The 19,868-nt window shown below is 30.8% G+C and overlaps 1 protein-coding gene across 1 annotated transcript in view; it reads right to left on the reverse strand.

Moving 5' to 3' along the window:
• Positions 1-1,727: 1,727 nt before the first annotated feature.
• The window catches only part of Pka-C3 (Protein kinase, cAMP-dependent, catalytic subunit 3), a 200,182-nt gene continuing 182,041 nt past the window's right edge, over positions 1,728-19,868 (reverse strand). Inside the window, exons 4-7 of the mRNA XM_085956179.1 lie at positions 4,158-4,403; positions 2,996-3,177; positions 2,232-2,309; positions 1,728-2,064 (exon numbers count right to left, since the gene is read on the reverse strand). Coding sequence (XP_085812305.1) covers positions 1,939-2,064; positions 2,232-2,309; positions 2,996-3,177; positions 4,158-4,403 — 632 coding nt within the window. The 3' untranslated portion in view covers positions 1,728-1,938. The remainder of the gene's footprint in view (positions 2,065-2,231; positions 2,310-2,995; positions 3,178-4,157; positions 4,404-19,868) is intronic.

A 19,868-nucleotide genomic window follows, 5' to 3' on the forward strand; every position in this document is an offset into this window, starting at 1 on the left:
TTATTACATACACTCAATGAAGATGAACTACTTACTGATCTGTTGTGATAAATCAAGTCTAACTTTATTTTTATGCTTATAAATCAGTTTTAATTTTGTCTCTGCTAAAATATATTTTATTTAATTTAATAAAATATTGACATGTATTCTGTATAGGTACCTACTTAATTAACTAAAAGCAACCAATATTATCAATTCATCTGCTGTTGGATTATTGATCTAGGATCTTGACTATAGTTGGAATAAGAACGTCAATGTAGTACCCCTGCAGTCCTGCACCAACTCGCGCCACAGTTGGCAGGCTTATCTCTAGCTGATAGCCAAGCTTATTTACTATCAACCATTTAATAAAAGATATAAATATATTATAAACATTTTAAGATAAAATGTATATTCATTAATATATTGTATGATATCATATTATTATATTGAGATACTGTCTTTTAAATTAACATTGGGAGCCCTTTAATGGTAAATACTACTAATTAAAATATGGACACATGGTGAACGGAGCAACCCTGTTCAAAATTATAAAATAATAATATTAATTAAAACACTAGAAATACTATGTTAATATTTTCTAGAAGCTATAATTATAACTTGGTGATCGACAACCATAATATTATTGATGCATACTGTCTGTTAGCCCCTCCCAGTAGGTAATAAGTATAAATATTTTTAGTGGTAGGTTTGGCATAACAGTTATGCAAGAATAAGCCCTAAAATGGATCATAAAAATCAATAATATGTATTACTTATTATTTAGACTAAAATATATTTATGGCATTTTAATAATAAAAAAAGTTTATATATTTGTAATGTTTTTTTGAAGAATTTATAAAACTATAAATTATAATGAAACTATCACAAAAATCTACTAAAATTGTTTGACTAAATTAAATTTATATATTGTATATTAAACAATTACACGATTACAATACACATAGAAGATTTTACATTTTTCTTACGAATCAATGTATATTCCATACCGTAATTATTATAAAGCTTATAAAATACATCAATATTTACATTGTATGTAGCAACTAGATCTACAATAATAATAATATGTCCAAAACACACTCTGCTATATTATAATTATTTATTAATAATTCTTATAATTAACTTAGATTATTATGATTACCTTTGGCTACAAATTACAAACATGTATTTTCAGCTATAAAAATATTATGTTTCTACTTAAATTAGTTTACAATATTATTTACAAAGAAAATTCACATAAAATAATGCAGTTCACATAGTACATTCACGGACATGAAAGAATCAATAAAAGTTTTAAATAATATTCATCACATAAATGCTTAACACAATAACAATGTATGGCTTCAAAATAATGATTAATTTAAATATTGATTTGTGAAAAAGAAAAAAAATAAGAATGCTATTAAACCTATTAAGGTAATCATTAACCTTGCATAGAGAATAACTAATTAAAAATTGTACGATAAAAAATCAATACATATAAAAATAGAATCAATCAACTTGTCCTTTTATAACTGTGCGAATGACAATATTATATTTGTTTATCCATTCACTAAAATAGTAGAAATATTACAATACAGTCACAAAAGGGGAAGTTGTATTGTTAAAAATGAATGATTTTGGTAATATGAGTTTCGACCTTATTGAAAACATTGGGTCATTTTTGAGCAAAATTTCCCAATAAATATAAAACTTTGTATTAAATTATTATGTCATATTTTTTTTTTAATTGAAACTGCATTAGTAAACATTCGACACATTTCGATTTTAATAATACCTACATATAAGTTTGTAGACTATTGTTTTATTTTTCATTTAAACCAATAGTAACCGCGTGGTAAGAATCGATACCTTTTATTAAATATTTAAATTATCAAACTTTATTATTTATTTAATTGGTAAGAAATGGTTTCACTAGGCCATATTCACTGAAACAAATCAAAAGTCTTCAAAGAGATGCATTTCTTCTTTATCTAAGGAACGAGCACCTTTCCAATCCGTTTCTGGGTATTCGTCAAAGTTACTGGTGTCTCCTTCGTACATCACTTGAGGCACGATTGGGGGCTGGAAAATAAAATACAATAATTTAATTAAATATAATTAGTTAAAGACATAATGAGGCGCAGACCATCTATGATAAAATATACAAAGTTTTGAAGAAAAACTTATATTTTAAAAATGTAGATGTCGTCAGTGTCTGGTCCAAGGGATAATAATAAAAATTTTATTACCTGCATTTTTCTTAGTTGAACATCATGCCAATCCAAATGCTTGAACCATCTGTGCCTTTTGACATCATCAGATCCACACTGAAAACAAAAACATGATAATTATGAATAATAAGTGTATTACAACATTATATTAATTGCTACAACAATATTCCGGTGTATCAAAAAAACAGTCAAAATTCATGTAAATTTGAATTATGTATACTGATTACGATGTAATATTTATTCTAATGGATTTAAGTTTTGTACTATTCCATTGACAGTACAAAACTTTAATCTATTAGAATTTAAATTCAAATTCCATCAAGTACCCTCGGTCGAATTAGAGTGATGAGGCAGAGACCGTACTGTTTCTTAACTATTAAAAAAACTCGAGAATAGGCATAATAATTATTATGAGATTATATTTCAATTTCCTGCTTTTGATTTGTGAAATCAGTTATTGGTACAGCTGTTGGCATTGTTATTAATTAAATTTATATTATAATATTTTTTTATTTTGCCACAATATATTTAATAAATAATTACTACATCTAATAATTATATTAGATTAGATTTTCGTACATTCTGATTTGTAAATTATTTTTTTCACTGGTAAATATCATGTACCTAACATTATTTTTCAATACAACATCATCTCCATACAAATTGACTTTTTTTTCGGAAAATTTGATTTATAGCGATATTTGCTAATTCGAAATCAAATTTTCAGGGTCCCTTGGCACTTCGAAATATCGAGGTTATACTGTTTAATATGTTTAAATTACCTTCATGTTTCCAAGACGTTTGGTTCTATCTGGTACTAATAGCCGCTTGATGAGGTCTTTGGCTACCAGATCTAGATGACGGGCCCACTCGACCTTTCCGCTAAGGATTTTTTCGTATATCCCAAATGGATTGTTGTCATAAAATGGAGGGTAGCCAACTAGCATTTCGTAGATTAAAACACCTAGAATAAAAAAAGAAAGTTTAGAAAAAAAAAAAAAAATTTCTTTCTCAAAGTTCCACCAATATCAATGGCCATTATTTGTACATGGTCTAAGTACCTAATTTTTCATAAAGAATATTATATCAGTGCAATGAAATCTAATTATGGCACGGTTACAATATTAATGCTCGATTTGATATAAATAGAAAGGATTTCATGTTATACGCATTTTTATTTTTTAAATCAATTTTTTTAATAAATACATAATAATATAAAAAATATTAAATCTACGAATTAATCGAAAATATTTTTTGGTAAACTTAATAAAATTAAATTTCAATAATATCAATGGCCACAAAATAATATGACATAATAATAAAATCACTTCTTGTAACGTTTGACTTTTTTCTTTTTAGATATGACGTATTTATTTAGTTGGGTTTGAAACTTTGGTAATCAGTTTATGACTTAAAGACTTGGTTAAAGATAATTCTAATAGATGGCAGTTGCATCTGAAAGTTACCTCCATTTATTTTAATTACATACTTTAGAATACAATAGTAATTATAATAAATTAAAAATCATTGCCCTTTAATAAATAAGTAGCTAATGAACCTATCTTAATGTTATTGTAATGCAAAATAAAATTTTATGACAGCAGTGTAAAAAAAAAATCGATTTGTGCTTTGACTTATTAACACTTTTCTCAATAGTTTCACATTGTATGAATTTAATATAGGTAGATGAAGTTCAATTGACTGCCGGTTTACCATTTGGAGCAGTACATAAAGACTAGTCTTCTTCTTCTTGGTCGTACACTCATGGCTGAGGATCTTGACGTCATTATTTGAATTTCGTCATCCTTTGAACGACCAAGACTTTCCATCCTTCTCGATCTTCCGCTTCTCTCAGGACAGAATGGATGGTAGTATGAGTGAGTACGATATAGATATATTCCTGCTTTGGAAAATAATATTTAGTAAGTAATTCGGTACACTCACCTAGTGCCCACCAATCGACAGCCTTATTGTGTCCCTTCGACTGAATAATTTCAGGCGCCAAGTATTCCGGAGTCCCACAAAGCGTCCAAGTCCTATCGACCAACTTCTTTGCGAACCCAAAATCAGTGATCTTCAAGTGTCCGTCTCTGTCCAACAAGAGATTCTCAGGTTTCAAATCACGGTAGACAATAGACTTGGAATGGAGGTAGTCCAGAGCGCAGACTATTTCAGCGGCATAGAAATTTCCTGGAATAGAAAACAAAAAAATATTGTAATAATGGTTTTAGATTTTAAAACGAATTAAAGCTAAATGGATCAAGGTTGCTACGTTTTACAAGAATTGTGATTGAGGTTGACTTTGATGAGATTTCATAAAAAAATATTTACTGTGCCAAAAAGTTAATATTATAATATTATAAATAGTGGAGTTGTATTAAATTATTTTTTATTATGAAGATTATAACTATATGGAGGTAACTAGCGACAAAATAATATGAAACATGCATTGATAATAATTGACATAGTAGTAATAATAAAAATAATTACAAGCTAAAAAGAACTTTTTATATACAACGTTTTTAAATTTTGTTTTTAAATTTTCTGTTGAATCATATAAACTTGACTTGACTAGCTTAAACGATCAAAAAAAATTGTACTTGATAGAAATAATACTGAAATGTCATTTTGACATGTCATATTGATTTCCATAGTAACGCACGGATATATTTTTTAATAATTTAGTTGCTAGGACCCCCTAACAACTAATAATCGTATCGAAATACTTTTCATACAAAACAGAATTAACTAAAAATGAATTCAATTCTAATTAAAGATGGCTAAAAGGATTAAAAAATGCATTATCATCGTGTTCTGATATCTTCTAAAAGTTTCAAATGTCTAGCTAGTCGGGAAGTTAGTTAAAAATCGATTGCAAGATTTGTACCGCACAAACAACCACCGGACAAATAAGAATACGACCTAAGAAAAACGTTGTAATAATAACCATAAAATACGGTATTATAAAAAATCGGATATTTTACAAATGCACATTCTATATTGGTTATCGATATTTCTTTTTGTTTTCAATGTTTTTAGATAGATACATATTCCAACTTAAGCTGTTAACTATCAGAAAAAAAGAATTAAAAATCGATTATCTGTAGATAGTTGCCTCCAGTAAAACTACACGGTCTCTATCTATCAGTGGCGAAGGGTCGAGGTAGGCTGTTAACATCCGCCATAAATAGTGCACACTAAACTTTGTCAGTCATACTTATTTGTTTTCATTGAACACTAATAATAGAATTTGCAGATGTTGGTGGTTAGTTTTTCAAATTCAATTAAACCCTGCCTAAGCCAAACCATATTAGTTTACATTGTATGCTATGGGCGATACGACAAAAGTAGTGCACACTTTTTCAGTCATAATTATTTGTTTTCATTGAATTACGAATAAGTACATATTATTACAAATGGGGTTGGTTAGGTTTTCAAAATTAATTAAGCCCTGCCTAAACCAAACCATAAACGTTAAAAATATTCTTCTATCTATAAAATATCTATAATTAGTATGTATGGATTAATGTTAATGGCATAACTTTAGTTATTTTATAGATAAACGAATATTGTTTTACTATTATCCACTATGCCTTGAATTAGGCAGGTTTTAATTGAATTTTGACAACTAACAAACACTATATACACATTGTAGTCTTAGTTCAATGAAAACATATCGATACGTTTTTTTAAAAGTTTAGTGTGCACTATTTATGTCGGATCCTAACCGCCTATCTCCACCATTTGCCACTGCTATCTATATAATGTTATTTTATTTATCTTTACATAATTTTCAACATAGATGTCTTTCTTATTTTATTTGGTACCTACCTTGTTGATATAAATTAGAATTTTAGTAGGTACCAAGTATTATTTTATAGTATCGTTTCGTATCATAATAATATGCTCTTAGAAAAACAACTGACCAAAACATATTGTAAAGATCAAACATCCATCTCAATAAAAATAGTTGTGGAAATGTAAAAATACACATTTGTTTATCATTCTCTAATCGTTGGCACACGACACATTTAATTCCCACTATGATACGTCGCTATTTTCGTAAACAACATAAATAAAAGATGTGATTGACAGCAACAGATGTCTCCAGCCTTCAATTGAATACATCGTTCCAATCATATTACTACACCTCCTTAATTATACTACTATGACCATTTATTAGGCACCTATAATTTTAGTTACATATTATATGTACAGTAACATAAATGAAGATATCATTAGTAAGACACCTAGATAGTCATATTAAAATATGTATCTAATAAGTATTTTATAAATAGTAATACCTAAGTAGGTATAATAAACAACCACGTATATAAAATACATTCCGTAATAATATATTTTTTCTGTTTTGTAAACGTCAAATCATCTAGTAAATATCTATGAAACCGCAACTTTTTATATATTATATACTTACAAGATCTTAGAATTTAGAATTCTTTTTTTATTGTAAATACATACATTTACTAGTTTAGTCAAATTAATATGCAAATTTTATTTGGTGAAAAGCTTTCATTTCCCCTCATTATGAAAAGAAGCATAGGTACATACATTGTAGTATTGTGCAGTACGTACTTGCGAGTGCCTGCCATCTATGATTTATTTAATAAAATATTATTTCATAAACTTTATAAAAAAATAATTACAAGATAAAAACAACTTTTTATATACCACGTTTTTAAATTTTCTGTTGAATCATATAAACTTAACAATTCTATGTATTAATAAATACTTTTTTTTGTACTTGATAGAAATACTGAATAAATATAGAATACTGAAATGTCATTTTGACATTTCATATTATAACGCACGTATATATTAATAATTTAGTTGCTAGGACCCCCTTAGCAACCGATAATAGTGTTTTACTTTTTACGATTTTTTTCCGAAATAACTTTCCATACAAAACAGAATTAACTGAAAATGAATTCGATTCTACTTAAAGTATTAAAAGAATGCATTGTAATCATGTTCTGATATATTCTAAAAGTTTCAAATGTATAGCTAGTCAGGAAGTTAGTTAAAAATCTTCAATCGTCCAATACAAATCTTGGACAAACAAGAAAAAATTTGTACTGGACAAACAAGCATACGAGCTAATAAAAACGTGGTAATAATAATAAATTATACAGTGGTCAAAATAGCTCTGCTCATGTGTATAAAGTCCTCGAAATTATCACTCAGTCTCGTGGAAAAATTAATTATAGTGTTCCAATTTGTGAATAATTATCAAAGAATAATTAAGTTCAATTACTTTATATACCTACATCCGTATAATTTAAAGTTAAATACGTACCTACCTAACTTGGCAGACTCATTGTAAATTTTTATGACGTGTCGTAAATCCCATTTTCGCCAGCGGCGCTGACAACTTTTGCATACTACGTGTAATACAATCATTTTATTTGACCATCTGAGAATATCTTCAGTAAAACATCGAACGCTGCAGTTCGTATTTTTTTCATTTCGAACGCTGAATATAATGTATAAGTAAGTGTATAATATAGTCAAAAAATGAGTTTAACAAACTAGAAAATATTAGAACAGTCGTTCTTGATGTATAAAAAATATGTATTATGTAGGCACCTACATACATTGTATGCTGTCCATAATAAATACATAATTAGTATTGAGAGATGTCAAAAAAGTATTATTGAAACAATACCGGTGTCGATACGTATGTCTTGGAAGAGATAAATAATTTAATAAAAGATTTCACAGACAATTTTATTCGGTATAAGTATCGGTATATGTACGTACCTATTTTCTTTCGTTATGACATCCCTAGCAGTAGGTAGGTTGTGGTACGTTAACATTCAATTTATTATTCCGATGAAATAAAAATGCAAAGGCGGTATTTCGGGTCTGTCACGCCAGACTTTAAGTCGTCTGCCAAATAAATGACAAGTTCCAAGTATTGGGAAATATATTTAGTTTTTTTTTATATGCAAGTAATACTTAGTTGTACAAATATTGCAGGGGCGGAATATTGTGTATTGTCTAGTATCTAATTATGTTTAAGAACCGTTCTGTGACGAGTGAATTCTCTCACCATTTCGGCAGAAATTCTAACGAAACGTGTAATGATTTACGAACATAATATAGGCTGCAAGATTTCTGAGAAAATGTCGGAAGAATATAATAATTAAGATTGACAGATAGCCAAATTTAAAATAAAATTATTCACAACATTGTCGCTAGATTTCAAAATCAGCCAAGTCCATAATGGATGAATTGGAGAAAAACAGCTTTTTAGTTTTCTCAAGTACACAGTCACAAGGGTGAAAGTATATATTATTTCGAGTATAGAATATTTAAAATTATTAAGTTCAACATTTCGATCATGCAGAAATGTTAGAAAGCAGTTGTTCTTCAGCAAATCACAAAAAAGTCAATAATACCTAAAGGTGGACTTGGCTGATTATGAAATCTAGCGACACAAAATAGTAGGTTAATACTAATAATAGTTGGTACTTTTCCCATTATTTTTCGTTTCACTGAATCATAGTACAACTATTCTAAATTAAGTCAATTAGCATTTCAGAATCAACTTGATAAAATAATTCACATTTTAATGCATTATCGTGGCTAGTTGATGGCATGGGTATCTCTAACAACTGTAAATGCATACCACAACTTGTCGATGGTAAAACAAAAATAAATAAAAGACTGTAATAATTATAATATGGTGGTGATATAGAATTGTAATACATATGCCATAAAGAATAATTAAAAAATTAATTCTATTTGGAAGTATTCATTTGCTAACAATTAAAAAAAGAAATTATCGGTTTACGATAACTAAAATATCATATTTGCAAATCATCGATTGCAGTTACCCATTATAAGTATTTATAATATACTGCGCCAAACACAATCCACTTCATTCGAACCGTAGCAAACAAATAATAACTGAAAGTGCGATAAGGAGACCGTCATGCACTGTTCTCACCACACCAATTCCCTCGGTTATGATGCAGTTTCACTACGATTAAGTCTGGGTACCCTATGGCGAGCGATCGGGTGCCGCATTATATTATATCCTTATTGGTCTACGAAGTCTACACTTGAACAGGAACGGACCACCAGATGACTGGAGGCTTACATAATGTGGCTGTAAGTGCACATTGAGGCGATTCTATGGCGAGCCAATAAACCAAGCAACATCGAATGCAAATAGCTTTGATTTTATTTTCCGCAATCAAAAATATGATGTAGGTAGGTAGCTACGCTAACAAATAATCCAGAGAAATGTAGAGGGCAGGCAAATGTATGAAACGTTTACTCTATTACAATATTATGTTTGTTAATCGATAGAAAATCACCAATATAAAAAAAGCTGCTCTGCGGCTTCCATATCGAGACATACACGTCACCGTGGTCGTTTCTGAAACTAAAACCATAGCAATACCGCCAGCATGCAAAAAAAGCGCGTGTCATAATAATATAATCGCATACAGCGCCGTGACCTAGGTACCTAGATGTCAATATAATATAGAAGGCGCACATGCAGACCAGACGTTATATATTATCATATTTTAAATTTCATACTTTAGGCTACATACATATTTATGAATTGTTCTTGAAGTTATATTTCTTTTGACGCATTTGGGAAAACAGATCGGAGTGTATTTTTGGCGTGTGACGAAGTTGCGGGCGCCGATATAACACATAATGTATTATTATGATTATATTCATTTCGGTCTCAGGGGTACATGCGCATGCGCATAGTGTCATTTAGTTAGTCGTCCAATACAACCAAGTAAACAGCACGTGTTGTAAACATAACCAATATTGTGTTATAATAAATATATATGTTTATAAACAAATTTCTGGAGACTAACATTCTACACTGTTAATTTATATTCATAAAACTTTATTTATATTGGAGTGTATATTTATTTTTCATTGTAAAGATTGTGTATCAAGATTTGAGGCTATATTTATGTAAGTATTATTTATGAGTAAAATTACATATCGATAAATAAATAAATTTTGTGAATGTTGAGTTGGTAAATAATTCAAAAAATATATTAAAATTTGATTTTTTATTAATTCATCATGGGCACTTCTGAATCGATTATAACCGTTGTATGTCAAAGATGAGTTTTGCTCCAATACAATAATTCAATTACAATTATCATTTGCTATATGAGACACAGATGAATTGCGTACGTTTTCGTCAACCTAATCCACTGTAATATTAATAGACTCAGGTAACGGCTTATTTTGTTTTGTTACGCCAAAGAATTATAACTTTTAACGCGCGTACGTAAATACACACACCGATTTTTGAATTGTCATTTTAGTTAAATATTCTACGTCTTTCCTTTTCCCGTCCAATGATCAAACAATAATATAAATATATTGTGTAATAAACTTTAAAATATGTATGCATAATAATATATACTTAATTGAAGTTCAGTTATTATAATATATGTGTCTATATATAATAATTATCGCGTGAAAATTATTTTAAACGTGTCTTTAACGCATTATTAATTCGAGATTCCAGTTGAATGAAATTAAATAATGCGCGACGTCTAAAATAAAATCGAAAAGAAAACAGATTTTATATTTGGCTCTCGCCTCTTATCTGTCAGGTGTAATTTTATTTCGGGAATACTTGTATAATTTGTGATTTATCGATTTTCATTGGATTATTTATAGGCGGAGCGTTTTTTCCCCGATACAACGTGCCCGATTAATAAGGTATTTATTTATTGACTTCCCGATGATCTTCGCCAATATTCAAAATAAACACTCGGCCATAATGTGTTTAATGTGATGAAAGACATCGTCTGTATTTATTATAAACACCAGTGAAAGTGCAAAATCTTATTTGGTTATACAAACAGAATATATCTGCACATACCATGTGGAAGGAGGTACATTAAAGTAGGCTACAGCAAAATATCAAAAATATCCTCGAATCGCTAGCGGGAATTGTTATATGAAAATGTCATATTATACTCTATATCTAAACACATATTGATAAACAACATATAATAAATTTAACCAAGCAGAAGAGATATGAGTACAGACTCCCCGAATCTAAAGGGCTAATCGCGTAAAGCAGGGATTTTCAAGTACTCTATCATGCGCCCACGAGCTCATGTGTATATTATTTTATTAATATTTCAACAAAGAGCATAAAAAATCGAAATAAATATCGCGACTCACTGACGCAAATCTAAACGACTATTTAAAATAATACGAATATCCACATATTATATTAATTATGAAAAATTGACGCAACGAATCCAATTCTTTTTTTTGCATATGACGTTCATATAAATTTTTATTAACAAGAAACATAATGACATATTTCTACTACAACTATCTGTTTCATTATATTTGAATAATGTTTTTACATAACATTTAAAACTTCATTAGTTCAGGGTTATTGATCGAGAATTATTAAAAAAAATAGAACTATATAATTTATTATATTTTCAAATATATAATATGTACTTGATAATCATATATAACGACCACTCTGAAGATGGGTGTATTTATAGCCGAAACAGATGTCCACGTAAATAACTCAATTAAAATAGAATTACCAAAAATAGCTTCCAAACCATTAAAATGCGTAAACGCCAGTTTAATTAATGTATATTATGTACCCTGTCTAAGTTATATAAGTTTAATTAGAAAAAAATGTGCCCGCCAGTCCATTTTTTGACTATAATAATTGTGCTCCAGATGAAAATAGGATGGATGTTTTACCCACTCTACATAGGTACGTGCCTCTAAGTTATTTTTTTCAATAATTACTTCAAACTTTTAAAAATAGAATGAACGTAGAAACGTTCATTTTTATTTTTAAAAAGGTCAAAAAACAGTGTGTAGGTAGTGAAAAAAGTTTCATCTCTTGCGGGGTTGGCTGCTTTGTCTTTATTTACAGGGGTAATTTTAAATTACCAAGGGTGTATGATAGTTCATATTACAAACGATTTTTGAGAAAAATGAGGAAGACGACTCTGCTTTCTTTTGTCTCCGGAAAAAGGTGCTATAATTTCATTTAATCTGTCTAGCTAATTAATCGCGTCGTCAAATCCGTGAAAAGTTAAGATTTAGATTCAATACTTCGTCATATCATAATTATTTAATAGCCATAAAAACAAATATGTCGGTAAGCTGTAGGTGTTAGCTGACACCTTCTGTTGACGTGAATATTACTGGATAAAATAATTATACTTACAAAAAAATAACGAAAGCCTTATAATTATAAATTAACATAATCTGATATTAATTCTATGACTTCCGCCTTTCTGTATCCTGTTATTGAAAATTAGAGGTTCGTGGATTATATAGTGTGTATTTTTTTCGATTCCGTCGATATTAATCTATAAGGTAACATTTTGATTTACTACAAGGGAAATATGGGAAAGTCAAGGCGAGAAAGCAAATGATTAATTTATGGATTTACATTCAACCTGTATTAATTTGGGTGCGTACATTTGGGTTCAATAATTCACTTGGAGACTATTTGAGCCACTCCTGCTCAATTCGAACAGGGTCGCATCGATGCCCATGTGTACGTGAACGAATTGACAAATGATTGGAGTGGCAAGTTATACTAGATAAAAAACAATGGTGGCTTAGTGAAACTATTCTCATTAGATATCTGAAACGTTGATAATGGCATCAAACTCCTCGGAAATATTTACCATCATTGGTTGAAATCAAAATGTATTAATTATTATAAAAGTTTTAATAGGACTATAATGAATGTCCCGACTCGTTTTCTTCTGGGTATGCTATCAATGCAATCCCTGTCCACCCGAAGAGTGATAGTTCTTTTAAAGCATTTCTTTTTACTTCTTCGTGGGTTCATTTACAATCCGTATATACTGGCAAATATTAATTTTCATGTTCCCACCAATATCACTCGTAACTATACGGTCTTCAAGATACCTCGTTGCAGGACAGATGTTATGTTTCATGATGCTGTATATCGTGCAATTAACTTATTTGATGGCACCATAAAGGTTAATTTATTTTTTATTAACTATTTAATGTTTGTGGACGTGTTAAATATGTTAAATTTATAATTGTATATATTATCATGTTTCTTTAATATTTACATAATATACACATGCTGTCTTTTCTACTTTCTTGTTATTATTAGTTGTTATTTGTAATTAAGATATGTTTATAATTTTGTATTTATTATGTATTATGGCGCATTGGCCAATTGCTGTAATGCTGTAATACTATTTTTCTAAATAAATAAATAAATAATTTTTGTCGAGTTCGCGATGTCTAGTTTACCTCCGTTGTCTTTGGACGTCACTCCCTTAGTGAACAGCAATGACACGTGCAGAATTTCGAATTATATTTGAATTATAGGTAGGCACATACTTACCTACTTAATTTTGTGTAAAATGTTTGCCAGTAATGTGGTGTATTTTTAAATGTATCTGAAACCGTGGACTCGCAATATTGTCTATTGAAGCAGAGATTGCATTTAAAATAAATTTAGTGGTACATATATAATATCTTGTTAGTGATGTATCCATACAACACATTTCTTAGATATTGGAGTCATGAAAGGATGATAAAAAAATACTCGTGGTGGCATTTTGGCGCTGCCTAGGGGCGGCATTTTGTCTAGGGACGTCACCGAATTTCCCCATTGGTATAATTTTCTTTATCGGCTAATATAATATATCACTTACATTGCTGCAGGTCAGGCGTGCCACCGAGGGAACGTACAATATACAATAAGTTATAACCGTCCGTTTTCCCAAAAATTCTGCGTCCGAGTAGTTTTCCGAGAAATCGGAAAATTTCAACGAGTGCGGCCCGGCGGCACTTTGCGTCGCTGAAATATGATTGTGCTTAATAAAGTCGCCCTCAATCATCGGGCAGACGCGCACGGTACGCAGAAAAACCATTTATTGCGGTACCTACGCATCTCAAAATAAGATGCCACGATTTTTAAATTATTTAAAAACTGCGTTTCGTGACCGTCAAAACGAAACATTAAGTTAGACATTAAGACAGTTTATTAATTGTGTGTTGAGTGTACAAATATTATAATAATAATTTAACAATAGTGAAAATAAGCGATTTTTTATTTAGCGGTCAACTTAATTACCACCTACCTAGTATTTAACAGAACAGTTATGCAGTTGAAATAAATTATTTATTAAAATAACACGATTATAACGAGATCTATTAAGGTTCAAATAGACTATATGACGATCGGGCACATATATGCTAAGAGCGATTTAGTGTCTATGATCATATCTATGCCATTCCGACAATTATTATACATACATATTGTATGACAGCTATGACAACGCCAACATAAGAAACGGGTTTTTCGGCATCTATATGACCGATCGTCGTAGAGTATATTTGAGCCATTACACTGAGTTACAGCACAAAACAATTACACTCATCCATTCTGCTCTTCCGGTATTCCGATTTTCTATTCCAGTTGATTACTGCAGTCTTTCTACAGGAAACTAAGCCCCCGAATTTGTTGACATCCTGCACTACATTTAACTTCTGGTGCACTAAGCGTGGAATGCTTCGTTAATAGCCGCGTACGGACTGAGCGAGCATTGAAGTTAAGCGCTCTCCACCGAAACCCGCCCCGCACCACACTCGGTCTTAATCGAGCGTATCACGGGACCCTACAATTGGTGATGTGAAGCATCTGAAACAATTGGACTGGGAGTGTCCTGGGAGAAGATACCCAAGACTTACCTTGCTACGCTCAAAGTGAGCTCTGACTGAGTTTAATGAGTTTATTTTAATGCAAAGTGCCAGGAAGAGAAAAGCACACGTAAATTACGAAAAAAATGAAGTTACATTGTGTATACAGCAAAGAAAACGAAGCTAGTCATACGGACAGCAAAAATTATGCCTCGCCATAGATTACGTAAAAGCCTCGCGAGGCAAATGCCCGGCCAGTCAGTACGCGATTCGCCGAGGCAAATGCACGCGCCGCCTCGCCCGAGCGTTGCCGCGGCCGATCCAAGCGTTGTCGGTTTGTCGATGCTCAAAAGTGCTTCGTCCTACAACCTCGCGTAACATTAATATTTAGTCCCGAGCTGCCTCGCGCAGTGATTTTCGCGAAGCAAATGCCCGAGGCAGCTTCGCGAGGCTGCTCGCTCAGCAGTACGCGGTTAATAATTGATATTCCATACGTGACATATAGCCGGTCCATGCGTTGAGTTTTATAGATCTGACGGCGTTAAGCTCATCAAAAGCTTATAGACCCGTTATTGTAGTAACGTCGCCAAATGCCATCCTGATGGGACCAAATATCTTTCGCAAGATTCTATGCTCAAATACATCATGTAACTTCTAGGAATCATAATGTTAATGTCCACGTCTCCGGTCCGTATTAGCGTATACGATTATTGGAAAATAATTCAAGATGCAATTTTGAATGAAAATTGGTGACAATTATTCAATTCAATTAAATTAATTTATTTTTTAGCATATTGTGGAAATTACAAATTATTAGTTTAAGACGTTCACAACGTGGCATGAAACATTGTTATAAAGAAGAAGAAAAAAGTAATAAAAGCGATTAAAATGAAAATATAAAAAGATAACAATATAAACATACAAAAGCAGTGAAAATACTGAAAATACAATTATACATATATAGAAGTTCAAAGAAGTACCTACACCGAGTTTATTAAGGAAGCCCTATTTTAAGAATTTATAAAATAGCGTCCATCTAAACTCACCCAAGTGGAATATATCAACACCCGAAGCAATTTGATTGAACATAGTTATCGCCCTACCAATTGGCATTACCAGTGGCAGGTTGGTTCTGCACCTTGGCAGAATAAACAACTGATGCTCACTATTTCTAGATAGTTATCAGGGACATACAGATCATAGCAGTATCAGTATAGCATTGTTCATTTATCTAATAATAAAAAACATGATTTACCATTATCTATGATATAACAAATAATAATATATAACTACATGTTTTTGTAATTATTCATTTATCAAAAAAAAGGAATTTGTAAATTCATCGCCCTAATTTTATATGGTCGGTGAGTTTTTTAAAAGTTCATAGTACTATTTAATAAAAAGAACTGTAAATCGAAAATATTGAGAGGCACCCAAGTCATAGTCAAAGCGAAATGTCTTGCCCTATTTATAAATGTGAAAATTAAAAACAGAATGTGTTGAAACACAGATTGGACAAATGTTTTATTTTAAATTTTTCTTCTGAATTAAGTACTTTTTCTCCAAAGATTACTTATTTAAAAAAAAAAAAGTATTATTATTTTCACCTGACCCACCTATTCGGTTCATGCGTGAAATCTTTATTCCAGGGTCATTTTTTTTATAAAAATTGATTTATTGAATGTGAAATTATATATTCGTTTATTATAGTTTATTGGCTTGGAAATAAGCATTTCCATCACATTCAAAGAATGTTTGAATATAATTATTATTTTACTTCTATTTTGCAGGCGTCCACTATTCGACACTTACTAGCGTCCACCGTGTCTTTCCTTTGCATGCCTTCTGCATCTTTCTTAGTCCAAAAGCTCTTCTAATATTATCCACCCATCAAGTGAGAGGTCTTCCAATACTCTCAATACGATATGTCGTCCAAGGCCTTTATCATAGTCTTCGCTAGGTAACTGTGCAATCCCTTATGGTTTATACTAAGATGGCTGGCTTAATGTTTAAAGTGGCAATTCCTGTGAGTTTCTTTTATCCGAGAGATATCTTCATTTATAATTTCATCCCTTTTCAACTATAGGCGCGACGAAATTTCGAGGTGAATACGTCAATTTGTTTCGTGATGGCGCGGGGGTATTAATTCTTAAATCGTGTAAATGAATATATTATTATTGTTACTAATAGAACAATAAACAGAACATTAAATGGACGCATGTTGGATTTATATGACAAATTATATTTCGTCATTTGCACCCGCGACCCGCAATCCGCGCATCGCCTAGCCACGATCTTTTTAGACCATGCCTCAACTGAAGTATAGCCTTAATGAAAATGTTAACATTAATCGTGCCTTTGCTCGCTGTACCACCCTTAATTTGTTGACTAGGCCAGCTATTAGAGGGCATACCCCAGACATCTCCATATATCAAGGGAACATACATTGATCGACACACCCTTGATTTTAAAGTATTACGGTAGATCAAAGGTAATGACATGTTTTAGTTGACATTAAATATTACTTATTGTTTTATTTGGCTTTTTAGATGATAGGTACTACCCTTATATAAAATAATTACACAATAAAAATGATATTAGTTTATTTGAAAATGAATGATTAAGTACATAATATAAATCATTCCTTGTAGTAAATTTTAAATAAACATTCTCTTCAAAGCACTCAAAATATATTATTTGTGTCTTTCATTCGCCGAATCTACGAATTTATATTTATTATCAATGCTTTCATGTTTACCGTAAACATATCTTAGAAGTCGTATGTTTTTATTGAAGCTTTAATATTAAAAATAAAACAAATTTCATTTTAAAAATGTAAACACGACTAATACACAGTACGGTAGCTATTTTTACTAACCTTATTAAAATATAGAACAGGACGAACATATTTTATTTTTAATGTTTCCAATTTTCGCAATAAGGCGTGGAAATTATAGTGGTTTAAAGATAATTATGGTTCAATAGCGCACACTTTATTAAAAAGAAGTATTCAAAATTTTAATTGTCTTCTTTTATAACATATTTTTATCATATTAAATACATCAAAAATCACTTGTATTTATAGTAAGAATAATATTTTTTTCTGTAGTGAAAATAATTAAATTTCAAAATGTCCAATTTCCAATTTATTCCAATAGCATAATTTGTCAGGTCAGATAGATTACAAGGTTATTCACCTTAATTAGCAGAGCTTTTAATAATATTATGTTTTGTTACTGTGAGCAGTCAAAGTTTTCGTTAATATTTGAAGAAGCTTTTCCAAAGTTCAATGTACTTTCTCAACAATTTCATTAAAAATTCTCTGGCGACATCTACGATAACTTCTTTGAGTAATTATCGTTGGCATAAATTAATTAATTAAAAATATAGAACAACCAAACTCAATTGGATAATACATAAAATCTTAAAGATTCAATGTGGCACGCATGGTTGGACATATTTTATATAAAAGATAATATAATTATTAGTCTCTTGACATTCTTCAATGGTTTTGGATTTGAATATTACGATGAATGATAATTATGATAAAAAATAAATAATACCTATTCCAGAATAGAATCAGCTTATCTGTAATCAATGGCTCGTGATTACTTGATTTTTGTCGAATCTCGAATTCAAGAAAATAACTTTCTCGACAATTCGAGATTGCTTTAATAATTTCTCGAGATTAGAGATATATATTAATACTAGCAGTATCACCCGGCGCTGCCCGGGAGTGGAATGGTTTAATATTTGAAAATAAAACTTCTAAATTTAATACGTAGAGTGCAAAGGATTGAATTTTATTTTATTGATTTTTATTTTTACCATAATATAGTATATGTTTGTACATTTATTGCATTTAAATATCTTAAGGCATTTTAGTTGAGGCATGGACGGTCTAAAAAGATCGTGGCTACGCGATGCGCGGATTGTGCAAATGACGCGTGCCAAACGAAATATAATTTGTCATAAAAATCCAATATGCGTCCATTTAATTTTATGTTTATTGTTATATTACCTATAATAACAGTATATTCATTGACATGTTTTCTTTTTTAAGTACAGACGTAAAGTTTTTTAGTCATCTTTACACGATTTAAGAATATTTTCATCCGACGCCATGACAAAACAAATCGACGTGCGGACACCTCGACGGTCAGACTTCGATTGGCGACTTATGAGAAATTTCGTCCCACCTACTGTGGAAAATTATTTGCCGTTTCATTGAAGTACGCTCTTAAGAAGTAGTACATTTCTATATAATATAAATATCCATCGATAATATAAAAATCCAATCCATCATTCCAGGGCTTTTCGATATACAATATTTGTGGCTTTTCCATTTGATGCCAAAATATATAGATTTTTACTACACCCCATTCTTGATGCCGCTACATACAATAATTGTCCGTGAGTGAAGCATTCCGATCTAATGTGGCAGCATCTAACTTTGCCATTTGACCTCCGATCGAGCTGAATAAACAACAAACATTCTAGCGACATTTTCAATAAAAAATGGGGGTTGCAGCATTAACTTCTACGTTTCGAGGCCCTGTACGCGGCGATTTTTTCCCGCAAAAACCGTAAAACTGTCCCCGGGGTGCAATGGGTTATATGAAATTTGAAACCCCGACCACGCACTCCGGCTCATCGGCCTCCTTCTGCTGTCTTTGTCGAAATCCGACCGCGCGTGTGGAATATAAAAACATCCAAATATATTTTTCAAATTATGGTATAGATTAACTATTACATGAGCAAATTTTGTGAAATATTTCCAAAAAAAAAATCGCTAGTCGAGAGTTTTTTCTAAACATATTCCCACTGGGTTTTTTCCGATCTCCTGGGAAAAACCGAATTATCTTTTTATTGGCAACGCTGCTTCTGAATCATATTTTCTTAAAAATATTTCCGTTAAGAATTTCTCGACTTCTCAAGAAATGAGAATCTCGAGATTTTTTC

Source organism: Rhyacophila brunnea, unplaced genomic scaffold, assembly GCF_057557595.1.
Source record: "Rhyacophila brunnea isolate RB1 unplaced genomic scaffold, BYU_Rbru_1.0 scaffold_5, whole genome shotgun sequence".
NCBI classification, from domain to species: Eukaryota; Metazoa; Arthropoda; class Insecta; order Trichoptera; family Rhyacophilidae; genus Rhyacophila; species Rhyacophila brunnea.